This window comes from Lissotriton vulgaris, chromosome 3_1 (genome assembly GCF_964263255.1).
Source record: "Lissotriton vulgaris chromosome 3_1, aLisVul1.2, whole genome shotgun sequence".
Lineage (NCBI taxonomy): Eukaryota > Metazoa > Chordata > Amphibia > Caudata > Salamandridae > Lissotriton > Lissotriton vulgaris.
This window is the reverse complement of record NC_141689.1, coordinates 954,016,942-954,044,130: the sequence shown is the minus strand read 5'-3', so window position 1 is coordinate 954,044,130 and position 27,189 is coordinate 954,016,942. Positions and strand designations below refer to the sequence as shown.

At 48.4% G+C, this 27,189-nt stretch overlaps 1 protein-coding gene across 1 annotated transcript in view; it reads right to left on the bottom strand.

Annotated features, from left to right (window-relative positions):
- The window catches only part of UBQLN1 (ubiquilin 1), a 564,657-nt gene that overhangs the window by 76,559 nt on the left and 460,909 nt on the right, over positions 1 to 27,189 (bottom strand). The window contains exons 9-10 of the mRNA XM_086961317.1: positions 1,400 to 1,515; positions 602 to 770 (exon numbers count right to left, since the gene is read on the bottom strand). Of these exons, the coding sequence (XP_086817443.1) occupies positions 602 to 770; positions 1,400 to 1,515 (285 nt within the window). The remainder of the gene's footprint in view (positions 1 to 601; positions 771 to 1,399; positions 1,516 to 27,189) is intronic.

The following is a 27,189-nucleotide window of genomic DNA, read 5'->3' as shown; positions in this document are numbered from 1 at the left end:
GGTGTTGACAATTAAGTGCAGGCGCCAAGCACTAAAAAGCACTGGCTCAGATTAAGCACTGCATATATTACACACTTCATGGTGGTCCGCCCACAGATATTTGATGTGGCAGCAAGGGCAATTCTGGAATGGTGTGTGTTCTATCACAAGTGCAGCATTCTCAGGCGATGGCGGGTCAGGAACGGTCTGGGTCCCAGAAGATTTTGGTGACAACTGTGTTCTCTAGGGTGTTGAAGACTGTGTTGGAACACAGGTAGTGACCGAGCCCTAAGGAGCCCAATGCGGTAGGATCGAAAACCACAGAAGGGGCCGACAAAACATCAAGAACCACAACAACCTCGGATCCCATTTGGTGAACGAACAAACCAGATGGACATGAAAAAACAATATAAAATGGAGTCAGTGCCATGCTCTATATACACCTAGAGGATTAGTCAGTGATATATCGTGACTCGAGATATTTCTAAGAAAAACAACTTGCAAACGTCCAAACCCTTAACTAGATGTCAGGAAGATGCTAAGTGTATGTATACATTCATACAAAATACAAACATAATGTTTATTATTGTATGATTGCTCTTTTCTTAGCTTAAAACCATACCTGAGGGTTAGCTCCAGTAAGTGCTTGCAGCATCTGCTGAACGAACTGCTGGTGCCCAGGCTCTGTTACGCATGTTGATGGAGTGGTACTTTCAGTAGGTACAGGGGTGGGTGCAGCAGTCCCTTGAGGAACACCAGTGCCTGCCATGCCGCCCAAACCTGGTGCTACACTGTAAAGACAAAAAGGTTGTTAGCAACAAATGAAGAAAGAGCCAAAAATAAACAGCACCCTTTCATAGATTCTTAACAATTTTCTTTTGATTACTGATTTCTAAGTTGACTGGCAACTTTATGATTTTGCACTATTTGCATCTCTCCTAGAAAAAGTGACATAGAGCTGCCATTGTTCTCAAAGAATGATATGAAGTAATAGCAAAACTACTAGGGACCATTCCTCACCTGCATGGGACCTCCTTATACGAAGGAAAACTGCCAGTCAGCTTAAGGTTCAAACATGTGAAAAGGATACTGCATGAAAGCTGAACTGACCATAGACATTGAAGAGCAGTCCACACAGTGGGTTACCCAGCTAAGGAAGCACAAAACATATCCTAAGAATTTTTGCAAACAAAAACTGATTGAAAATCAAAAAATTTAAGTAACTCAGTATCAAAACCAACTTTACAGTCCCTAAAACTGATCCATGGCCTTGTCATTTGAATTGTAGTTATATTCCTTACAATACACTGTCAACACTTTTTCTTATTAAAGCCCACCAATATAAAGTTGGACAAATCTTTATTTCAGCAATATGAAACAAGGGGCAGTAATTATGATGGTTTCATTTAAAGATTCTTACCCTGGTATAAGCGTTGGTGCTTCTGTTGCTAATGTCTGCAGACCTTGCTGAATCTGTAGCAAAGCTTGCATTGCGCGAGGATTCGACATAGCAGATAATGTATCTGGACTCTGCATCTATAAAAAATATAATTGACAAAATTTGTGGATGAAGTCAACTGGAAAGTGGAATAAGACTGTAGTCTACATAGTGCATCTGTAATTAAAAAGCAATTGAACCCCAAAAGTTCATTGCAGATGAGAAATCTATTGTCAGCCTAGCTTTTTGGTGTTTTATATAAGACAAGGTGCTTTCCTACCACATTGAAGGGCTTCTGTGTTTAACTCTAAATAGTTATATAGCTGTAAAATGAGCTCAAAGTTTAAACACTACAGAGGAGACTCATTTCTCAAAAGGCCAGAAAAAAGAGCAGCTTCCCTATGAGGCTAGGAGTACAAGACTAAAAACCAGTGTCTGTACCTGGATTTAAAGTCAGATTCCCTATCATTATATGGGCAACAAGCAATGTGTATGAAGAAAACGTTACTTACCCCGTACGCATCTATTAGTAGCCTATAGTGCTGCAGAGTCAAATGCTCTGCATAATCCTGCTATATAGTGTGGGGCGTGGACGTCAAAAGTTGTTTTTGTTCAAAAAAGTATTTTTGAATCACGAGGTGGTCTGCAACTCCCTCTCAGTTGGCAATGAGTATGGGGGGCAACTCTATTGTTTGATTGTATTTTTGCATAGCAGGTGAGTATAAGTATAAAGTGGTGATCAGTTAGAATATGGTGACCATACCATATAATATATGAATTACAAATGCTAATGTTACAGGGTTCCAAAACAAGACGCTGACTCCAAGGAGGAGGGTGGGTGCATGTGAAACTACAGCACTAGAGGAAAGGAACCGATGCTTACAGGGTAAGTAGCATGTTCCGTTTGTAGCATGCATGGCTGTAGATGCACAGGTCTGCTCCGAGTGTAAAGCAGTACTCCCCAAAGTTGTGGTTAATCAGTATGTGGCACAGATTTCTGAAGCAGTTCTTAGTACTGTTTGGACAACTTTGGCCTGCTGACAGATGAGAATATCCACAAAGTTATGCTTTAAGTACCAAGTTTGGCTATATGTAGATGATATGATCTATCTAACTGTGCCGGCTTTTGATATTGGCTGACCTTTATGAGGTCTAGCAAAGGCAACAAAGAGCTATTGAGTTTTATGAAAAGATTTAGCTCCATCGATGTAGTACACTAGAGCCTTTTGAAGCATCTAGGGTATGAAGGGATATTTCTGCTACTGAATCTGAGTAAGGGGAAAAGCCTGGCAGCTCAAGTGATTGGTTGAGACAGCAGCAGAGACCCCCTTGTGCAGAAATTTGGGATCAATTCCAAGAACAGCCCTATCTGCATGAACATGGATAAAAGGTTGTTGCAAGGTGAAAGGCCGTACTGCATCTATGTCTTGGCAAGGTAATAGATATGAGGATAGCTACTTTCTAGGAGAGGAATTACAAAGGAAAGGAATGCAGTGGTTTGAATGGAAGACCTATGAGTCTTGTAAGTACTGTTTTAAAGATTCAGAGTGGGGCAGATGGGGAAACTGTCTTAAGGCCTCACATAAAGGCTTCAATATCTGCAATTTACATCATGGAACAATTTTCTCGATTTTGCATATATGCAGAAAAAGCCCCATGGTGTAAGCATGCAGAAGCTAACAGCGACCTCGGGAGGTGAAGCAAATAATAAACAATGTCTTTAACAGTTGGTTTAAAGGGGTCCAAACATTTAGATACTTTTTGTCCACTTTGCTGCATAGCAAGCTCTAGTTGTAGGTCTACAAGCTTCTTTTAGGATGTGCCTACACTCCTATGGGAGATTTAGAGATCCAAACTCTAAGACCTTAGGTTCCAAATTTCTAGAATGAGTTGACTTGGGTCTTGTTGTCTGATCTTGTCCTGCTCCTGGGGTGACAAGATACCCTGAACTGACATACTGTGTAGATGTTCCCTACCAGCAGACGAGGGATGCATCTGTCATCATGATCATGTGGAATAGTGCCCTGTAACAGATTATTGCTTTTCTACAATGCAGAGAATTACAAGTGCTTGTCCTTACCAACACTAGATCCTGTTGATGCCCTGTCCGCTTGTGACAAATGTGCTGAGAGGCACCCCTGCAATGGATGCATGTGTAATCTAGCATGGGGAACTATGGTGATGGATGATACAAGAGGCCATCATTCCTAAAAGGCACATCACTGTTCTGACAACGATGACGATTTGGCTCAAAACGAGGCAGAAGCTGCTGGAAAGCCACCATTCTTTGTTGGGTGGGATATGCCTTGCCAGTGATGGCATTGAGAATTGACAAAGAAAAGGCTGAATATGTGATATGGTGAAGTTTAAGGTAAACCTTAATATTTGAAACAAAGATATAGTTGCCTGAGTGTGTGCTAGGCACTGCTGTTGGCTTACACTCTTGATCAGCAAATAATCAAGGTAAGGAAAGACATGCATGCTTTTCTATTTGAAGAAGGCGGCACCAACTGCTAGGCGTTTTATGAACACTTGTGGGGCTGTGACAACTACGAAATGTAGCACCTTAAATGGGTAGTAGTGTCCACTTACTACGAATCAAAGGTATTGCTAGTGAGCTAGATGTGAATGTGGAAATAAGAATTCTTCAGAACCAAGGCTGTCATTAAGTCGCCTAGATGCAATAATGGAATAACATCCTGTGGGGCTGTCATATGAAAGTGTTTCAATACAATGCACATATTGAAGAACCGGGGATCTGGCATTGGCCATAGTGAACAGCTGTTCTTGGGAATGGGGAAGTATCAGGAGTAGACCCCTGTACCTTGGTGGTGCAGAGCCACTAGATTTATGGTCCCTTTGAGGAACACCTAAGCCTCTTTGTGAAGAAGGTGGAGGTGCTCTGGAGTTAGGATGTCTGCACTGGGCACAATGTAAAGTGGGGTTAGGAGGAGTTTTAAGCAATAACTGGGAAGGAAGAGGAAATCCTCCTCTACAGGTAAGATGGGCATATCTACCTTAAGGGAGACAGCTGCACTGTTCCATGATATGGGTGGCATCATCAGAAGGGAAATCCTAAATAGTCATAAGCTCTGAATCTGGATCACAAGGATGGTCAATATCATAGCTCTCCCATGGATCGCTCCTAATGAGAGGGAGGAGAGAATTCACAATCATGTAAAGACAGACACCCCCATCCCTGAAAATAAGTGTCATGATGCCTGAAATTTATTTGGAGGAGATAAAGGGTAGGAGGAGATTGTGGTGGGGGAGGCAGAGGTCGTAGTAGTGGAGGAAGTGAGGAGGGAATAAACGGAGAAGGGCGGTGTCTTTCGGGCCTCGAAAAAACAAAAATGTAACTAGACCTGCAGCACTATTAACTTGATTCTACTCAACCTAACAAACAGGTTACTTTCCTTCGGTAACACATTATCTGGTAGAAACAATATCTAGCTGTGGATTCCTTACCTTTGAATTTCCAAGTCATCAGACTGGATCCGGAAACTTTTTTGAGCAAAGTACCCCAGTGCCGCCGGGTGGCTAAGGTCGGCTCCGCATGGGGTCATCCGCGCCGAATACGATGTTGTGGTCACCTATATAGGTTCCACCCAGGCATTCGGATGTCAGTTAATTTTTACTGTTCCCATGCCAGAAGCGAACTGACTAGTGTGCGACCAAACTAGAGCCCTGTAAAGGGAGCAACCCTAGCCCTATAAATGAGTCCTCAGAGAGGCATGGGTGCATCTGTAAGGAACCTGCAGCTAGATAGTGTCTTTTTGGCAGATAATGTGTTACCGAAAGTAAGTAGCTTGTTCATCTGATAGAAACTTCTACCTCATGCCTTATCTTTGAATAAATACCCAAGCAAAATTACTAGACTAGAAAGTCATGCAGGACCGAACCAGTAAAATGCCCGTCCCTGTGGACCTGACGAACAAGTTACTTATCCTGGGTAACGATATATCTGTAAGAGACATATATTAGTTATGGATTCCTTACCTTAGAATTACCCCCAGGTGTCAGACTGGATCCAGAGAATTTTTCTTTATCAGTAACCCGGCGCGTCAGTAGGTGGCGTCGGTCGACTCCGTGTTCGCCGTTGGCATCGTGATCACTGGAATGGGCATCGTGATCACTGGAATGATGTTGTGGTATCTACTTAAACGCCACCCCTGCGCTCTGACGTCAGTTCTTTACACGACATTCCACAGCAGATGCGCAGAGCCATGCAAGACACTGACCACTGGTGCATCAACAAGGGCCCTGAAAGGGAGTCAGTTACTCTACAAGTCAGTTCGCAGAACGGTGAGGATGGGTAGCGTGGTAAGGAATCCATAACTAATACATCTCTCTTCCAGATATATTGCTATGAAGGTAAGTAACTTAGTCTCTTTCTGATGAACATCAGTTATGGATTTCTTACCTTAGAATAGATACCCCAGCAATACCAACCCCGGAGGAGGGTCTGCGAACCAAGTTCATCTCAGAAAGTCCTGGAGAACAGAACGACCAAAGAAGCCGTCTTTCTGGACTTGGCTGTCCAGGCAGTAGTGTCTTGTGAACATGTACAGCAATGCCCACGTTGCAGCCTGACAGATGTCATTAAGGGGGACTCCACGTCCCAAAGCAGTGGTAGCAGCTGTCGCCCTGGTTGAATGGGTGAGCAACCCCACTAGTGGCTCCTTCTTTGCTAAGGATTGGCAAGCTTTGATGCACACAACGACCCATCTAGAAATGGTCTGTTTATGCATGACCCGACCCATTTTGGCGCCAATGTAGCCAACAAAGAGCTGTTAATCCACCCGGAATTGTTTTGTGCGATCCAAGTAAAAGGATCCAGGCGGTGGAGCCTCTCTTCGTCTTTGGAAGGATGCGGAAAGAAGATAGGCAGAGTGACGGTCTGTCCAATATGGAAAGGAGTAACCACTTTGGGAAGGAAGGATGGGCGAGTTTGAAGGACAACCATGTCCAGATGAGCAGTCAGAAAAGGAGGTTTAGAAGAGTGCTTGGAGCTCACTCACCCTGCACGCAGAGGTGATGGCCACTAGAAAAGCAGTTTTTTAAAGTCAAAAGCCTGAGAGGACAATTATGTAGTGGCTGAAAGGGAGCGCACATTCGATATATAAGAACCAAGTTCAAGTCCCACTGGGTCATTAAGAAGGGAAAAGGAGGAAAAAAATGAGTAATGCCCTTAAGGAAGCGATTTACAACTGGGGACTTCAAAAGAGAAGGCTGAACAGGAAGCCTGAAATGACTGAGAGGTAGCTATGCTTTAGAGTGCCCAGAGCATAGCCCTGCTGAGCCAAAGTAAGGAGGAACAAGAGAACCTCAGAAAGAGGGGCGGAAAGGAGATCCATAGCCTTCCCTGTGCACCATGCCACAAATTTGTTCCATTTGCAGGTGTATACCGTTCTAGTGGAGGGACGCCTGGCTGCTAAGATATCACAGATTTTGAGAAGCAGGTCAACCGACATCAACTGCTGCCGCTCAATCCCCACGCAAGGAGGTGGAGGATGCACAGGTTCGGGTGGAGGACTGTCCCCTGCTGCTGAGACATTAAATCCTCCAGAAGAGGCAGTCTGATTGGAGGATCGATGGCCATGTGTAGCATCTCGGGATACCAGACTCTTCGTGCCCAATCCGGAGTCACAAAAATGGCTTGGGCTTGGTCACACCCGATCTTCAGCACTCTGAGCAGAAGTGATATAGGCGAAAAGGCGAATAGAAGACCGCAACTTCACTCGCGACGAAAAGAGTCACCTTGCGAGTGCCGCCTTGGAAAATCCAATGCGCAGAATTACTGACATTGCGTGTTCTCTTTGTTGGCGAATAGATCTAACCAAGGCTTTCCCCACTGCCGAAAGAGACTTTGCACCACTTCCAAGTGAAGATACCATTCGTGATCCATCATGCACCTGTGGCTGAGTTTGTCCGCTCTGGTGTTCAGGGAACCTGCCAGGTGTTGAACCACCAGGGATATGCCCTGATGTTCCAGTCATGTCCAGAGGCAGAGGACCTCCTGACATAGGGTACACGGCCCCACCCCACATTGGTTGTTGCAGTACCACATGGCGGTGGTGTTGTCCGTGAACGCCTGCACTACTCTTCCCCGGACAGAGGGAAGGAATGCTTTGAGTACAAGACGAATCACCAGAAGCTCTAGAAGGTTGATGTGGAGCCCGGACTCAGCCACAGACTAGAGGCCTCTGATCTCCACCTCCCCCATGTGCCCGCCTCTTCCCAGAAGTGATGCATTTGCATTGCACTGTGTGGTCTGGTGGGGGAAGGGAGAGGGATCTGCCGTCGACCCAATCCTGGTTCGTTAGCCACTACCGCAATTGGTGTGAAGTGCCCTCTGAGATCTGGACGCAATTGGACAGGTTCTCCTGATGTTGTGCCCACGGGAACTTCAGGTCCCACTGCAGAGCCTGCATTTGCAAACTGGCATGGTCTACCAGCAGGATGCAGGAGACCATCAGGCCCAGTAGCCGGAGGTTCAGCCTGACCGAAACCTGGGATAGAGACTGAAAGATCGGAATCATAGTCTGAATATTCGTACTCGCTGTTCGGGGGGATTGACCCAAAACTGTGTTGTGTCCAGAACTGCTCTGATGAAGAGGAGCTTCTGAGAGAGAGTCAAGTGTGACTTTGGCACGTTGATGGAGAACCCCAGCAAATGCAGGAGGTCGGCCGTAGTCTGGAGGTGGGAAACAACAGCCTGGGGCGAGCCCGCCTTCAACAGTCAGTCATCGCGATAGGGGAAGACTGGAACCACTGATCTGCGCAGATAAGCTGCGACCACTGCCATCACTATGGTGAACACCCGAGGGGCACCTGTAAGACCAAAGGGGAGCACAGTAAACTGAAAGTGCTTGTGGCCTTCCGTGAACCGCTGGTAACACCGGTGGACCGGCAGGAAGGGCATGTAAAAATAAGCATCCTGCAAGTCCAACGCTACCATCCAGTGTCTAGGGCAGACAAGACCTGAGCGAGTGTCAACATTTTGAACTTCTCCTTCCAGAGGAAGGGGTTGACGTTCCTGAGATCCAAGATAGGACGCAGGCCTTTCTCCTTCTTGGGCACCAGAAAGTAGAGGGAATAGCCACCACAACCGACTTCTGGGACAGGAATGCGCTCAATGGCTCCTTCGCCAAGAATGCCGAAACACCTGTTGGAGAGGGGCCAGATGTTCCTCCGACATGCAATGGCACGGAGGTGGCATGGAGGGAGAGGTAGTCTCAAAGGGGAGGGAGTAGCCCCTTTGGTCTATTTTCAAAACTCACCTGTCCGACGTGATGGTGCGCCAGAGGGGGCCTACTGGCGTTTGGTGGCCCTGAAAGGTCGGACTAGGAGGGTTTCGAGGTTGCTGCAGAGGGGGCTATGGTGGACTGGCCTGCCTGCTGGCCCCCAGAACCACGGCGGTGGTTTCCAAGTCCCTGGGTGCGCAGGGGCTGAACAGCTTGCGCTGGCCTTTGGCTCTGGACGGAACGTGGCGGGGCACCCCTTCCGTAGCCACGAAAGGCAGATTGCGCAGGGAGGGAGGTGGAGAGGCCCAAGGAATTGGCCGTAGCTCGAGAGTCCTTAACTCCATGCGCGCTAGCGGAATTCCGCTCCTGCGCTGAGTTTTTCTAAATCGCACTTTACGTGACGAGCTGGGCTCGTCATCAGCGTGCGAGGAGGCTACGCCATGACGAGCCCAGCTCGTCATCAGCGTTGAAGGGGTTAAAGTGCTCCAGCGCATTGTTTGCCTTGTTGCCAAATCGGCGACAAACTTCAAAGGGCATGTCCATAAGAGTGGATTGGACATCCCCTGAAAAACCAGCCAACCACAACCAGGCGTAGCGTCGAAGGGTTACCGACGTGGAAATAGTCCTGCCTAGTGAGTTGGCGGTATCCAGCCACCAGCGGATGACAAACTTCGCTGCATCTCTCCCTTCGGCAACTTCTTGGATGAGTACGGCCCGGGTCCTCCTCCGGGTACTGGGGCAGCACTTGCGCCAACGCATCCCACATGGAGTGGGTGTAATGGCCCAGCAGACATACAGTGTTTACCGACTGCAGTCCCATGCTGGAGGAAGAAAACGTCTTCTTCACAAGATGGTCAAGCTTTTTGGATTCCCTATCAGGTGGTGTGTTAGGGAATGCTTGGACCACCAAGCTCTCATGGGTGGGGTGTTGAGAGAGAAAAGTGGGGTCGCCGGGTGGTGGTGGTGTTGGGCAATCATCACATCCACAGGAGCACCAGTGTTGGGCCTGGACCAGGTGTCCAAAAGGATGTCGATGGGGGCTCCATTAAACGGCAGCAGGGGCTCTGAGGAGCTTATGCCAGTTGAAGCACCTCTGTCAGGAGGTTAGTCCTGACTGCCACCGTAGGTAGCTCGAGGTTGAGAGGCTTGGCTGCCCTACACAACACCACGGCGTATGTCGCTCCCTCCTCCCTAGCCACGGTAGGAGGAGACAACATGCCAAGGTCTGGTGATGTATCCAGACCACTGTATTCTCACAGTTCCTCTCTCCAGTCCAGTTCATAGCCCAACTGATCAGTTAGAGGGTCTCCAGACCCCTCCCAGTCCTCATCACCCTCCTCTGGCTGCCAATATGGTCTGAAAGAACCAGGGTAGAAGAACAGGAGTACAAAAGTACCTGTCAATGCCGGTCCAGCTCTGTGTCTACCTTGAGGTGGAGGCTGGGATCGATGCCGGCTGGAGACACAACCAGCGTCAGCTGCGGATGTGATGCCGGTGGAAGCGGCGCCGAGGGAGGTGTAACTAGGTCGACCGGCGCAAATCCAGATCCAGGCCTGGATCCAAGAGGACCCAGCGGTGCTGAGGCCAGAACAGTCAGTGTCGTAGGCCCAGGGTCCCCAGCTGAGTCCACGGGCCCTAAGGCACGACGGCAGTTCGGGCTGTGAAAAGATGGCGTGCATTGCTTCGAAAAATTGATGAAGCTGGACAGGGGTCGCTCCAGGTTCCGGAAAGGGAGGGAAACCCGGAGTTGACCCTTCAGGCTCCGCGGGAGGGGCACCACCCACATTCCATGCTGCGTCAGCAGACGGACGGGGAGAAGTCGAAGAGCAACGATGCTTTCGTCTTCTTCTTGTGCTTTGACTTACCGAAACCGGAGTGCGAAGACTTGGAAGATGAATGATGGTGGCTCTGCGACCGGTCCATCAACCTCCAACGTGACCGGCACCTCAAGCGGCACGGAGCCGACTGCAGGGCCTTGAGACGTGTCCCAGGGTGAGGTGAGACTGGTCGGACAGTTCTAATGGAGGACTGACTCGGGAAGCACGGTCTAATGAAGCAGAGCCAGAGAGCTTATATAGGCTTTTAAGTGAAGATTTTATTTGGGTATAAGTCTTTCTCCTCCTGCTGGTAATTCTTTCTCTGGCAAACGCTGCTGAATCACACACCGTCGTGCGAGGGGGATCCAGCTTGCCTCGGGGTTCTGGTCAGCTCGTCCCACAGGGTCAGGAGTCGCCGCATGGAAGGAAAGAGACAAAGGACGTATTAGGAACGGGTTTTGGGACCTTCAGACAGTAGGGCCGGGAGTGAGGGAAACCTGTGCCAAAGTGAATATGTACAAGTAAGGACCGTGGGTGCAGTGCTCGTGCAGTACAGGGATATAGGGGCTGAGAGCTTTACAAGGGGCTGTACAAATCTACAGTCTACTCAGTAGGTTGGACTCGGTGTCCCATCCAGCCAGCCTCTCTGCCCCCGTATCTGTTGGAGCAACGCTCCTCCTGTGGGAACGTGGCGGGGCGATGCGTTAAGACGTTGGCCTCCTGGCTTCTCCGTCTCGGCTCCGGTCTTCACGATGGCCTAGTTCTCCTCACGATATCGGTACACTCCTTCGCTCTCTTCTCTCCTCGCATCCAGGGAAACACCGTCCGTCGCTTCCTGGTTCCGACCCCCTTTTGACATTGGCGTGATGCTCCAAAGGGGCGGGGTTAAATCTGCTGGATCTTTCTCGTTAAAGGGACAGGGTTCCATTCCTTCCACTTTTGGCCACCAGTAGTCTGGATCTCCAGTCTCCCACTCCTCGGATAATTCACGACCAGGCTGCTGTGGGGAGGGAACGGAGGTAAGTGAAATCCTGGGGGCAGACCACCAGTCCGGAGTCTGACCCTCCATCTCACACAGGGGGCTCGCCCTGTCACAAGACGATTTCGGGACCACTCCCGCAAAGGCTTTGGATTCATGGTCCGGCAATCGGAGCACGACTTGGGGTCATGGTCGCTCTCCAGGCAGAACAGGCACACGAGGTGCGGATCAGTCAACGACATAAGTCGGCTACAGGAACTACAGGCGTTGAAGCTGGGCATCCCTGACGTGTACCAGGAGTCGCAGACTCAAAAACGGTGTTGACAAAAGTCGCCAAAAAGTCAGTAAAAAAATTACTGGAGGTACCGCTCTCTCCGGATCTGCGCTGGCTTGCACGGAAAACTAAAGAACTGACATGAGCACGCGAGGGCAGTGTTTAAGTAGCTACTGTGATGTCATCCCGGCCACCACGCCGAACCGACCAACGCCACCTTTTGACGAGCAGGGCTACAGCCGACAAAAAATGTTTCGGCTCCAGTGTGACACCTGGGGGTAATTCTAAGGTAAGGAATCTATAACGAATAGTTTCTTACCTGTCGGTTTAGTTTTGCAGCTTGAAGATCTTTCTGGATTCACTATGCTGTGCATTATTCCGCGGGCTTGTGGTTGGGTCCGGAATCGTAGTCTTTTCTTTGTTTTTGTTTTTTTGTAGCCCAGGTGGGAGACTACCCACCTTTTAGTGTATTTCCAGTGACGTCGGCGCGCTTCCTGTGGAAGCACCCACTCTTGGCCTTCGGATTCCTTTTTCTCGTGCTTGTTCTGTTACCGAAGTAATGGCAATGTTCTAGTAAGTCATTCACCGCTTTAACCTTCAAGGTTTGTTTGTTCAAGTAATTGTCCATGTTTTCAACCCCCTTCCTCTCCAGCCTCATCTTTCTGGCGGAGGTGGGTGGGTTCGCTAGTGAATCCAGAAAGATCTTCAAGCTGCAAAACCACACCGACAGGTAAGAAACTATTCGTTTGCAGCGTGAATCTTTCTGGATTCACTATGCTGTGCATAGACTTTGTAGCGGTTTCTCATTTTTGTGGCGGCTGGGTGGAAGATGAGCGTTGGTTATTGAATATCTGTTGAAGCACCTTTTGTCAGACTTGTGCTTCCTTGTTCATCTGTATATCCATGCAGTAGTGCTTTGTGAACATGTGCGCTGAAGCCCATGTTGCCGCCAGGCATATGTCCTGAATGGATGTGTTGGCCAGGAAAGCTACTGTAGCTCCTTTTTTCGTGGTAGAGTGGGCCTGTGTTCCTCCTGCCAGTTCTTCCCCTGCCTGTTTGTGGCAGAATTGTATCGTCTGTGCGATGCATCTCGCAATTGTTCCTTTAGTTGCTGGCTTTCCCATGAAGCTCTTTGCGAAGGAAACAAAGAATTGCTTTGTTTTCCTGTGTTCCTTTATCCTTTCAATGTAGTGCATGACAGCCCTTCTGGCGTCTAGGGTGTGAAGAGCTTGTTCAGCGCTTGTTGTCGGTTTCTAAAAGAAACTTGGTATTTGTATAGTTTGATTCATGTGGCACCCTGACACCACCTTCGGCATGAAGTGTGGGTCTGTTCTCATTACCACCCTATCATTGTGAATTTGGATGTAGGGTTCCTGTAACGTTAACGCCTGAAGTTCGGTTACCCTGCGCAGCGAGGTGATTGCTACCAGGAAAGCTGTTTTCATTGTTAGCCTCTCTAGGGATGCTTTGTGAATTTGTTCGAAAGGATGTTTCATCAGTTCTGTTAGGACCAGGTTTAGGTTCCATGCAGGTGGTGGCACCCTCTTTGGAGGCGCAATCCTCTTAGCTCCTTCCAGGAATCTTTTAACCACTTGTGAGGTGAAGAAACTCTTACACGTCTTCCCTCTTGTGTAAGCGACTATTGCTGCTAAGTGAACTCTCAAGTAGGATGAGCTTAGTTTCTTGTCTCGTAGGTGCGTGAGGTATCTAAGCACCGTTGAGTCCCTTTGCATCTTATTGTGCAGCTTCTCTCTCCTGCACCATAGAGTGAATCTCTTCCATTTTGATACATAGCACTTTCGAGTGCTGGCCCTCCGTGCCTCCCGAAGTACCCTCAGGGTGCTCTCTGGTAGTTTCAGATGCGCAAATTCTATGTCCTCAGAAGCCACGCTACCAGGCTCAGGCTCTCTGGCTCTGGGTGTAGCACCTGACCATTTTGCATGGTGAGCAGGTCCTTTCTCCTTCCGAATCTGTGGGGTGCGCTCTGTGCCATCTCCATGATCTGCGAAATACCATGTCTGCCTGGCCCACTGTGGTGCGACCAGTATCAGTGTCATGTTGCTCGCTCTGCACTTGCTGAGGACTTTGTGCATCAGCGGTATCGGGGGAAAAGCGTAGGCAAATGTCCTCGACCAGTCTATCCATAGGGCATTCCCCAGGGACCCCTCCTGCCTGGATGCGAAGCTTTGGCATTTAGCATTTTGGTGTGTTGCAAATAGGTCCACCGACGGTGTCCCCCACCTGTCGAACAGCCTTTTCGTCTCCTGTGCATTGAGCTCCAATTCGTGGGTTGCCGATGTCTGCCTGCTGAGCCAATCTGCTTCTACGTTGTCCTTCCCTGGCAGATGAATGGCTAGCAGGTCTATGTTGAGAGGGATGGCCCAAGTCCATATCTCCTGCGCCAGCTTTGAAAGCGTGGCTGATTGTGTTCCACCCTGCTTGTTGATGCAGAACATTGCTGTCGTGTTGTCCTTCTGGATCAACACCCTCTGGTTGTACAGTTTTGTCTGGAAGGCTTTTATAGCAAGGAAAACTGTCTTCAACTCCAGGAAATTGATGTGTTTTACCGCATCTGCTGGTGTCCACAGACCCCTCACTTTGAGTTTCTCCATGTGAGCTCCCCATCCCTTCTGGGATGCATCTGTGGTGATGGTCACCGTTGGCGTTGGCGGCGTTAAAAGCTTTCCCCTTGTCAGGTTCTCCATGTTCCACCATGCCATTTCTTTCTGCACTGCGCTTGACCCCTGCGTGTTGTCCTTGTGCCTCACCCTGGGAGTTCTTATTTGGGTGGGGACACGTTGCCTGACCAAGTCACTTGGCGGGGGGTTGCTGACCTCCCCTCCTATTCTATTCTGGCCACGTCCATTGCCTCTCCCGCGAAAGGACTGGCCCCTCTGCTGGTATTACCAGGACTGCTTTTGTTGGCCTTGCTGTGTTTGGTTCTCCACCTGGTGGGATTGTTGGAACGCCCAGTGCGATGTTCCTGGCTGGTTACCACCTCTGCCGTTGGGCCTTCGTGATAGGGTTCCCCCTTTTCGACCCTCTGAACTGCAATGCCCCCATGGACCTTGCTGTCTCATTGTCTTTCTTTAGTTGGCTGAGCTTTTCGTCTACTGGGGCCCCGAACAAGGTCTGTCCGTTGAGCGGGGTGTTCAGGATGCTGTGTTGTTCTTCTGGCTTGAAGCCTGACACCCTGAGCCAGGCTTGTCTTCTTTCTGTGATGCCCATCATCATGAGCCTACTGGAGGTGTCAGCTCCGTCCAGAGCTGTCTTGTTGCAAGAGTTTGCCACATTCTTCCCCTCTTCGACTAGGTTTTCAGCTCTGTCTCTGAATTCCTGAGGCATATTCTTTATCAACTTGCCCAGTTCCTCCATGATTTGGTACTGATGCCTATTAAGTAGTGTGTTAGAATTGGCCATTCGCCAGTGCATCGCAGCATTCCTTTCAATTCTTCCCCCTATCAAGTCCATCCTCTTGCTCTCCTTGTCTGGAGGTGGCCCAGAGGTAGTAGGCACATTAACCCTCTTCCTTGCTGTGGCAGCAAAGATTGAGTCAGCTGAGACCGTGCCCTGGATATAGGCTGGGTCCTTGAATGAATGTTTATACTTCTTTTCAGTCCTTGGGGTGACTGCCTTGCATGTAGCCGGCTCCTTGAAGGCTTCTTTCCCTTGTGCCATGACACTTTCCAGCATTGGCAGGTACTGGGTCTTGGTCTGTGTGGGGGGCAATGTCTCGAGGAGGAAGTCACCCTTCTGCTGCTCTTCGTCGAGTTTCACCTTGGAGACAGCCGCTGCATTCCTGATGACTGTGTTGTACACCCCAATGTCATCTGGCAGCACCTTGAAGGATACATGTCGACGCTTTCTTCAGGACTCTCTGTGTCGACATCTTGCCAGTCGATCTCCTGATTTTCCGAGGTCGCCGAACCCAGGAGTGTCCTGCGGTCGTCGTCCTCCTCATAGTAGTCAAAGGCCTCGTCTTCGTCCGGTTCGTCGAATGTTTCGACATTCTCCGACTGTTCCTCGACTTCATCCTCTTCCTCCTCGACCACCTCATGCACCTGTGGCTTGGGCTTCGTCGGGATTATGTAGTCTTTCATCCTCTCGGCAGCCAGATCTGCGTCCAATGGGTCGGCCGGTCTCTTCGGCGGTAAATCCGGCGTGAGCCTATTTTCGGCGTCGAAGGTTTCGGCGCCGAGCTTATCTTCGTGTGGTCGAGCAGTCTTAGTCTGATCAGAGAAGAGTGTTAGACATCTGCAAAATACACATACAGTCAAATGTTGCACACGACTCAAAAAGATCCACTCCAATTTATGAAAATAACACGCATCTTTATAAACATGTTGGCACCAGAATCAATGTAATATGGTAAGTATTTTTCGAGATTGAAATACTTTAAGTTTTCAAAAGTCCACAGTTTTCAGATGCTGTAATGTTCCACTTTAGCTTGGGCTAGGCATTTCGGTGCAGTGGTGCTTCAGTTGTCAGGTCATGGGGTTCTAGAGCCTTCACAGCTTTGCCCCTAGTACATGCAGGATGCAGGGGAACAGCTCTGTTGCTCAACAGGTGTTGCTGAGTCTTTGAAGAAGTGCTGGCAATCCTCCTAGGGTTTGGAAGGTCAGCAGCTTGCAGGGTGAGAAGACTTCGGTACAATTGTCAATAATAGGCGAAAAGGCCAACAGGGTTGGCGCAAAGTCAGTTGCTTCTTCAGTTCTTGCTATTTGCAGCCCTTCAGTGCTTTTGGTTGGCAGGATCCGATTTCCTAGTGCCCTGACTGGAGTCTGCGTAGTTGGAGCTACTTACCCATGGGGTCACTACGTACCCTATATCACCACTTCACCACTTTCTAAGGGAAGTGGGCATATCCTTGATCTGGAATTCCTACGTTTGGCATCACCAAGATGGCAGACTCTGAAATGTCTTCTTCACTTCAGATAGCCCACCTTAGGGGTGGAAATAGCCTGCAGGTGAACAGGCCTATCTGACCACTAACTTCTCGCAAAATGGGCCCTGATCAAAAGGGGGGCGGGGGCAACATCCTCTCTTGGGAGGGAAGGCAGATGCACACACCAAAGACAGTGAGCTCTTTGAAGCTTCCTGCCTTGAATGCTAATTTGCAGGTCATCCTGTGTGTTAGAGGGTGTAAACAACCTCTGCCTAAGCAGGTTTTGTTCCTGACCTCCTGTCAATGGTAGGTTTTCAGGAGGCACCGCTGAGGTGCTCTCAGAGGGCATGCATTAGTAAATCTAACACTGGAATCAGTGTGGGCTTATTATTACAAGATCTTTCATACCAAACTGGTTTCAGCCAAGCCATCATGTAGCTGGGGAATTCACTTTGACCAATGTCGAGCACATGTACTTGAAATGGCTTCCCTGATCACTTGTACTGGCAGCAATGGAAAAGGCCAGCACAGGGGCATATCTGCTCATGCAGATATGTCCACACATGCAGTGTAGTGCACCCTACCTCTGGGCTGGAGAGCCTGCTGGAAGGGTGACTTACCGATACTTCATGCAGTGTCCGTGGGCATGGCACACAGGGATGTGTGCCAAGTCAGGTTTTCACTTTCATCTGCACCAAGACCCGCAGTCTGCAGTGGCAGTCTGTCTGTGTTTGGGAAGGGGTCCCGTGGGGTGGCACAATTTATGCCGCGGGACTCAAAGACCCTCTTTAGACTCCTTGACCTAGGAACCAGGGGTACCCTTTACTAGGAACTTTCAGGGAGTGCTAAATGTTATTACCATTTGGGGAAAGAATTGTACAGTTTTGGGAAAGAGATCTGGCACTAGGGACCTGGTTAGCAGGAACCCAGTGTAATTCCAGTCAGCATCACATAAAAAAACAGGCAAAAACTGGGGGTGACCAGTCAAAAAGGGTCAATTTCCTGAAATATGTCCATCCCAATCTCCCTCAATCTTCCTTGAGGTGGGTTCACCTGCAGCTAGAGCAACAATAGCCTCAGAGTTAGTTTCTTCTGTGGACACAATCCTATCAAGTCAGCAAGACCGTGTTACACACAATGAGCTTCACTTGAACTGAAAAGTCTTCCTAACCCCTTGGACGCGACTGGAATTTTGCCACAGTGAGGCAAAATTCCACCATGTGCAGCTCTGACGGCTCCCGGCCGCCCAACACTACGCCCACTGTGGCGTTGGAAGCCTGGGGGCCATCCGGCGCATGCAAAGAGTTGAAGAGGGTTTCACCTGACAGAGGAACATTTTATTGCAGTGAACATAAGCATCTATGTACTGTTTCTGCTGCTACAGTAATTACTTTGCACCCAATATTATGGTCACACAGAGAGCACAGAAAGCTGTCAAAGGAATAGTTCATTGTTTGAAACAAGATTGTTAAGAAGCTTATTGGGCCAAACTAATGTAATTTCTCATCTCTGCCCTCAGACTAGAATACAGCATTACATCTTTAGGCACTCAGTCTATTAGCACCCTGGTGAGCTATTATGCTAGGAGCTACTAAATAGTCCACAATGAAGTGGCCAATGGCATTCTTGCAGAATTAGGTAACAGCCTTCCAGTCAGTGTACTTCACTTTTTACAATACCCTTCCTCCTATCTCATGTACAAACGTCAGGAAAGACCGGAAGGTGACACCCTCATACTTGTGAAACTTCTTTCATATTGCCATTTGTAGCATGAGTTCCTGGATTTCAGCACAATTCAAGCTCACCATCATTGGCTCTCCCTTCCTAATAGTTTCCTCATAATGCATTGTTGGTAGTATGCAAACGGCAGAACATCTTGCCTTTCACATCTGCCAGGAAATGCAGCAGGATGGACACCACTACAGTCTGCACTGACCCATCCACTTTTAACCAGGAGACCTCCAGCACTCTAAGATAAGCTGCCCTCCTCACAATTTCGAGTGTCTCCAGTCAAGCAATCAATTTCACAATATTGCCTATGGCATATTTTCTGAAAAATCTATGTAGTCCCTTAGGGTACATCTGATCTGCCCAGCCTAGCTCTGTTGTGGATGCCACTGAAACGGTCTTCTTTCAATGGTTTGTTCTAATTTCAAAATTAAATTCATAGGCTCCTGTTTTTTTTTCTTTTCGGATGGCTTTTTCGATCCAGGCTGACTTTCAGTCGGAAGTTGTGTGCAGCTCTCCTAAATAGATAAGAGTCATCTATGAAATTAGTTTCCGTCAATTTATGTTCTTTCCGGTGTGCGTCAGAACAAAGTTTGATAAAGTTGTCCTTGCTTTAACACTTAACTGCCATCCTAGAATTCCTGTGAAAGTTTGATGAGGCAAAAGCCTTGAGCAAATCAACATTGCAGCCTTGGCAGGCCGCTTCCAAGGTAGGCAAAGAGGGGAATATGAATCCAAGGACTGAACACAGAAAACCGATTAATTTGCCCCAACCAATTCATGAGGGGCCACCACTCGTGGTTCAGAAACTCCAGGCTTGAGCCTCATGCTCACCTGCATCATTCACTCCCGCAACATTACCAGCTGAAAGGGTAGTAAGGGTTTTGATGATCGCACCTATTTTATCATGTGCCACACTTTGTAGATAGGACTCCGAAATATTTCAAGATGGTGCTATACTGTACAGATGCACCTCACTACCCTGGCTGCATAATACACATTGGTAAATACCTCCGTGCAAATATGAAAAAAGCACATTACCAAAGCACTCCCAACAAATCACATTGAGCAGTTTCATTCTTCATTCTATGTTTTCACAATTAGAAGAGCCAAATATTTGTTGAACGATGTTTGCATTAGAACCAAGAAAAAAACAGACATGTGTTTCGCCAAACAGTGACTTTTTCAAGGCTAAAACAGTGGTCATAAGCCTTGTCAATCAATGAATAAGAGTCAAGATACGTTGTTATTTGTTGTTGTGAGGGCTTTAGTACTGTGATTTTTAACATTACTAGTTACATTGCGTGCTTTTCTTCCAGCAACCACCTACTCTGTGTCCCTGGCTAAACATTCACCATTGGCACTACCTGGTGTTGTCCTAGGTCCATTACTGCAATATGCTATGTAGCACACACTCAGTGATAAAATACTGCAACTCCTTAGGCAGGGAGGCTCATGTAATGCCATCCTAAGTGATTAATTAATGCAACAAAGTAGTCCAACCACCACTGCAGCCCAGCATCTGCAGGACACTTGAGGAGGTTCCTTCACTTTCATAGCATTCTGTCTTCTCAGCCAGGGCTGGAAAGAAATGAGACAGATACTCAGAGGGCACGTTGGGTCAAGGTTGAGTAGCCAAGCGGTACATGTCACTTCTGGTTGTTGGGGATACCATTACCCTGGAATATTTTGGAGAGGGATATACAAGTCATTTTCCTCTGTGAGGATTCTCTAAAGAATAAAAATCTGTTCAGCGGGTGAGACCTATTGCTCCCAAGAGAGGAATTGCAAATTATTGCCTCATGACAAATGCCCCAAAGTCAACGCAGACTGCGGATGTGCTATTAAGGTCTGGCTCAATTGCAAATGAATGCGCTTCATCAGTGCAGTCCTATAAACTGAATGATTCCTGGGAGTAGACAAAATGATGTCTAAAGAAAGCAAATAATCAGCATCTCAAGGGACTCTGAAGGGTGCCCAAGGGATGATTAATTGATACAAAGGGTCAGAATGAGACATCCCTCAATTCTTCAGCAGGCCGAACAGCTTTTTTTTCTTGGAGGGTTTTAGCAGGCCCTCTGGCCTCAAGGTTAACTGGATGAAGTTACTCCTCTACCCCCCTTACTCCACTGACCAAATCACAACTCAGGATGCTAATACTCTGGTCAAGTCGAAACCATAAAATATCTAGGGATCTGAATATATCATTCAGAGAGTGACCTGATCTCCGGTCACTATACCTTTACTGACACTTCAACTGTGTTAAGAACTTCACTTCTGTTTTGGTGTGCACTCTCATTGTCCATCATGGGACATGTTGCAATTTACAATAGGTCAATATGGATTAGTTACTTACCTGTAATCCCAGTTCTCTTCGAGGGGTATACTCATCAAAGTCATAAGGAAATGAATATTCCCTCATCATATATGTGGAAAACAGATAGGTATATGTATATGTATATATATATATATATATATATATATATATATATATATATATATATATATATATATATATATATATATATATATATACACACATATATAAATATATATATACACATATACACATATACATATATATATATATATAAACACACATCACAAACAATACATTAAAACAGGGGAAAAACAAACAGCAAAATATGTTTGAAACACTGTTTTAATGCTTAGCACTTAGTGTAATCCTGCAAAAGGACTGAAAGCATTGACAGCTTCCAGGCTGCATTGTGGAATTGTAGAAACATATTATAGAAAAGCTGAAAAGCGAACCCATAGCAACATAGAAATAAACTGGCACTGTGCCTTTAAGGCAGCCATGACCACTAGCTTCCCATCATGCCTCAGGGGTGACAGTTAGGTCAGTTGTTCTTTGTGGAGACTAGAGAAGTCTAGAGACGCTACTTGCCGGACCGTGGGCACAAAGAGTTGACATCTAAAAAAGTTCCTTGGTGCGGGGAGGCGGGTGGGTTGCTTATGACTTTGATGAGGATACCCCTGGAAGAGAACTAGGATTACAGGTAAGTAACTAATCTTTCTCTTCCAGGGGATCCTCATCAATAGTCATAAGCACATGAATAGAATAGCAAGCCTCATCCCCTCACCTGCGGGCAAAAAGGAAAGGAACTATCAATGAAATTCAGATAAAAAACGTGAAAAACCAAGATATCTTATCATTGGAACAGATTCCTCAAGTAGGCTTCGCCATAGGAACATCATGCAAGAAAGCTACTGTAGCTGCTTTCCCCCTAGTGGAATGTGCTTTAGGAGACAACAAAAGGGGTTTGTTAACCAATTTTTTATGCCAATCTAATACAGGACACTATCCATCTTGAAATGGATCGTTTGGACGCTTGAAACCCTGTCCTAAGGGCACCATAGTTTAAAAACAATTGCTCTGATTTCCTTATGGCCTTCATTCCCTCCAAAAAGAATTTGAGCACCGACCCTCTTAAGGTCTAAGGAGTGGAGTGATCTTTCAGCTGGAGAAGCAGGATTGGGAAAGAACGAAGGGAGAGAAATCGTCTGGTTAACATGAAAATCAGACACAACCTTTGTAAAAGCGCTTGTATCTCACTTACTCTGCGCGCTGAGGTTATTGCCACTAGAAAAGCAGTCTTCCATGTTAAATGCTGTAGCGTGGCTTTATGAATGGGCTCAAAGGGAGGGCCCATTAATCTGGAAAGGACTAAATTCAACTCCCAAGGAGGAGAAGGAGGCCGAACAGGGGGATACACCTTTTTCAAACCCTGTAGGAAATCCTTGACCACCTGAAGTTGAAAAAAAGGTAGGTTGGTTGGGAGACCTTCTTTAGGCCATAATGGCAGCCAAGTGTACTCGATGAGTATTTCAACCCTGCCTTGGCTAAATAGAGGAGATAAGGAGGAATTACCTCTTCCTGCCCCGTTTTAGGATTAAAATGGTTATGTGCACACCACAAATAGAATTGTTTCCACTTAAAAGCATATGATGCTCTTGTGGAAGGTCTCTTTACTTCTGGAATGGAATGGAAATGGATTTATTAAGCGCGGTTGCTGCCCAAGGGCGTCCAAGCGCTGAGGTAAGAATTGGATAGACGTACTGAGTGACAGATTAGAGCTCGGAGGCTTTGGCGAATAATAAAGTTTTCAACTTTTTGCGGAAAGCGAGCAGGTCCGGGTTGGAACGGAGTGAGAGGGGGAGGGTGTTCCAAAGTCTAGCTGCGTTCAGTGAGAACAGCCTGCCCCCCGGATCTAGCTCTCTTCACTCTAGGCACCACTGCCAGGAAAGCCTCGGTGGAGCGGAGGTTCCTGTTTGGGTGATAGGGGATGACAAGGTTGCTGTTAATAGCGGGTCCTGTTTTCCAAAAGGCCCGGTGCGCGATGCACAGTGCCTTGAATGTCACCCTGTGCTTGACTGGTAGCCAGTGAAGACTTTTTAATGCAGGTCTGGCTGACTGGGCTCGTGGATCTGTAGCAGGGTGCGTGCTGCGCAGTTTTGCACCACCTGGAGTTTCCGGAGAGTCATCTCGGGAGCCCCTACATATAGGGCGTTATTTGAGTCCAGGCGGGACTGAATGAGGCCTTGTACTGCCACTTTCTTGGCTTCTAGAGGTAGAAGTGGAAGGACTTTCCTTAAAGATTTGAGGATGCCAAAGCAGGTGGCGGACAGCTTAGTAGCCTGGGTGGCAAAGGAGGGTTTCCTGTCCAACCACACTCCCAGGCTCTTGAAGCTTTCCTTGGGGGTGGGGGAAGTGCCTAGGGCTTGGGGCCACAGGGAAGTAAAATGTATTGGCGAGGCTGGGCCTAGGAGCAGGAGCTCTGTTTTGTCTCCATTTAGTTTGAGGGAGGAGCTGGTCATCCACTCCTTGACATCTTCTAGGCAGCTCAGCAGGCCTCCATGTAGTTGACTGATGTTATCTTGAGCCAATGATACCACTAACGGAGTATCGTCGGCGTACGACACAATTTTAATGCCCTACGGTTCGACGATCCCAGCCAATGGTCTCATGTAGACATTGAATAGCACAGGGCTCAAAGAAGAGCCCTGTGGTACTCCGCAACTGAGAGGCTTGCTGGTTGATGTTATGTCGCCATCGAAGATCTGAAAGGATCTATCGGACAGGAAGGAGTCGAACCACCTTAGAGCGTCGCCTGAGACTCCGATGTCCTGGAGACGGTTCAGCAGGGTGGTATAGCGGACCGTATCGAAGGCGGCGCTTAGATCAAGGAGGATCACTGCCACTGATCCTCCCTGATCCAGGACCCTTCGGGATTCCTCGGCGACTGCTAGTAAGGCAGTTTTGGTGCCATGTTTAGTCCTGAAACCTGTCGGGAGACCTCCAGTAGGGAGTGATTTTCAATGAACTGGACCAGCTGGGCATTTATGTATTTTTCCAACACCTTGCCAGCCCATGGGAGGAGTGAAATGGGACGATAGTTGGAGTGATCATCGGGGTCCAGGGTAGGCTTTTTCAGCAACGCCCGTACCATGGCTTGTTTCCATGCTGTAGGAACAGCGCATGAGGCTATGGATGTATTTAAAAGTTCCAAGATAACAGGCAGGGTGGCTTCATGTGCTTGTATCAGAACTTCTGGTGGGGCTGGGTCACGCAGGGAACCCGATTTAACTTGGCGTGCCATTTTGCCAAGAGTGTCGAGGTCTAGGGGAGGGAAGTGCTTGAGGGTTGACTGTTCTGAGGAGGGGAGAATTTTGGGAGAGGGTCGGTCCGCTATCTCCGGAGCTGTGGCTCCCGTTTGGAAGGTGGAATATATTTTCAGGACTTTGTTGTGGAAAAAGTCTGCAAGCTCGTTGCATTGGTCTTGAGTTTTGCTCGGAGGGGGGGCGGTAGTGACACTTGAGCAGTTTTTTATTATCTGAAAAATTTCCCTGGGCTTAGATTTAGCCTCTAGGATTTTGTCAGAGTAGAAGGTCGCTTTCGCCGTCCTAATCCCGTCTCTATAAGCTTTTATCGCCTCTTTGTAGGCTACCTTTTTTTCCGGGAGAAAGTCTAAGCGCCAGGCTCTCTCTCGTTGCCTGCAGCAGCGTTTTAGTTCTCTTAAGGAGTCGGAAAACCAGGGCGCGGATTTATACATTCTCTTAGATGAGGATCTCCGGAGGGGAAGGATCGTGTCTAGTGAGTTAGTGATCCAGCTGACATAATTTTCGTTTGCTACAGTGGGGTTTGAGCAGGGAGGCGGGCGGGTAGAGTCCAGGTTGTGTATCCAGGAATCCAGCTGGAGTTTTGACCAGTTTCTCCTGATTGTTGTCCGGGGGGGGTAACTTGGGAACCTTGTGAATGGCCCAAGAAAACGGAATCAAAAAATGGTCTGACCATGGGAGGGGAATAGGAGAGTCAACATTCAGGTCGCTGCAGCTGCTGAAAATTGGATCGAGCAAATTGCCCTTCTCGTGGGTTGGAGCTGTGACCAGCTGGAACAGCTGAAGAGCTCCGAGGTCGTCTGTTAGCTCCTTAGCAATATTATCAGCGGGAGAGTTAAAGTGAAGATTCAAGTCTCCTAGGACCGTGTAATTAGCCGCGGATAAGGTTCTTTTCGCTATGATCTCCGGGAGTGCCCTATGGAACAGTTTTGTTGGGTCAGGGGGACGGTAGATCAGCGTGCCCGAGAAGGAGGTGTTGGCGTTGAACTCTATGCAGAATTCCATGCTTTCGCACTCGGGGATACCTTCTGCTGTGATGCGACAACGGTACTGGTTTTTGTAGATAATAGCCAGACCGCCGCCTCTTCCTACTGGTCTGTCCGATCTGACGATGTGGTATCCACTGGGTAGAGCTGCGACTATATCTGGGTCAGAATGAATGGAAAGCCAGGTCTCTGTTAGAAAGATAACATCTGGCTTGCGGTCCTCTAGCAGCATGGACATTTGGATGCTGTGCTTTGGCAGTGACCGACAATTTAATGCCAACATACAATATTTCTGTGTCGAGGGGGCTGCCAGGGTATTTTGGAAGGAATGTTTGCATTCGGAGCAACGAGGAGGGAGAGATGTGGCTGCGAAAGTGCAGGTACATAAGGCAGTGGCTCTGCTTTCTATGAGGCGTAGGGCAGCGGGGCTGTAGGTCCTGGCCAGAGGAACGGGAGAGGCAGGGGGGGTGGCCCCTGGTCCCGTCTGGTAGCGGACGGGTGCAGACGGGCTTGCCTTAGGCGCGCCTTCGGCGTGCAAACGGCGCGCAAACGGCGCTCCCGCTGCGCTCGTCCGCTGCGCTTGCGTGGGACACACATTTATGGAGAGAGAGGGTAGGCGTGGCCTCTCGTGTGGGCGTGGCCTCGCGTTTCCCAGCGATGGCGTCCGTGTGCCGATTCCCTTTCCCAACAGCGCTATGTTCCGCTGATTGTGGGTGCCTGTTTGGCAGGGGGAAGTGGTTGCAGTGGCTGGGGGTAAGTGGACAATTTTAAAAATGCAAGTAATTCACAGTATCAGATTTTTAAAAAAATCGAGCGTGAGGACACCTCCGGCTTCCGCCTCAGAGGTCAAGCAATTCTGTGGCCGGCGCTCTAGATCAGCGCTTACATAGGGAGTGGGCGTGGCCTCTCGTGTGGGCGTGGCCTCGTGTTTCCCAGCGATGGCGTCCGTGTGCCGATTCCCTTTCCCAACAGCGCTATGTTCCGCTGATTGTGGGTGCCTGTTTGGCAGGGGGAAGTGGTTGCAGTGGCTGGGGGTAAGTGGACAATTTTAAAAATGCAAGTAATTCACAGTATCAAATTTTTAAAAAAATCGAGTGTGAGGACACCTCCGGCTTCCGCCTCAGAGGTCAAGCAATTCTGTGGCCGGCGCTCTAGATCAGCGCTTACATAGGGAGTGGGCGTGGCCTCGTGTGGGCGTGGCCTCGCGTTTCCCAGCGATGGCGTCCGTGTGCCGATTCCCTTTCCCAACAGCGCTATGTTCCGCTGATTGTGGGTGCCTGTTGGCAGGGGGAAGTGGTTGCAGTGGCTGGGGGTAAGTGGACAATTTTAAAAATGCAAGTAATTCACAGTATCAAATTTTTAAAAAAATCGAGCGTGAGGACACCTCCGGCTTCCGCCTCAGAGGTCAAGCAATTCTGTGTCCGGCGCTCTAGATCAGCGCTTACATAGGGAGTGGGCGTGGCCTCTCGTGTGGGCGTGGCCTCTCGTGTGGGCGTGGCCTCGCGTTTCCCAGCGATGGCGTCCGTGTGCCGATTCCCTTTCCCAACAGCGCTATGTTCCGATGATTGTGGGTGCCTGTTTGGCAGGGGGAAGTGGTTGCAGTGGCTGGGGGTAAGTGGACAATTTTAAAAATGCAAGTAATTCACAGTATCAAATTTTTAAAAAATCGAGCGTGAGGACACCTCCGGCTTCCGCCTCAGAGGTCAAGCAATTCTCTCAAGATATGCATGCAATCCTGAGGTAGATTCAGGTGTCCGTATTGCATGACCTCAGGAGCCATGCTGCCAAGTTCAGTGAGGGAAGGCTGGGATGAAGGATCTTCCCGCTCATCTTCGTCAGAAGGTCTGGTCTGTACGGCAGCCTCTTGTGAGGTCATATCGAAAGCTGTAATAGGTCTGGATACCACCACTGGCATGCCAGTCTGGCGCTATCAAAAAATGTCTGCCACCACTTTGTCGTTGAGCACCTAGTCTGGCTAATTTTCGAAGTGCCGACTGAGTGCGTCCGCTCACACGTTTTGTTCTCCTGGAAGGTGTACTGCTGTGATGGAGAGGCCTCGGGCTAGAAGCTAGTGCCATATCACCTGGGCTTCTAGGGACATCCCACGGAGCTGCTGAAGGGTAGGACTAATGCTGATAATCAGAAGCGGTCACTATTCCGCTGATTAAAATCCTAAGATGCAGGCTCATGGGGCACGCAACATGTGAAACCACTGG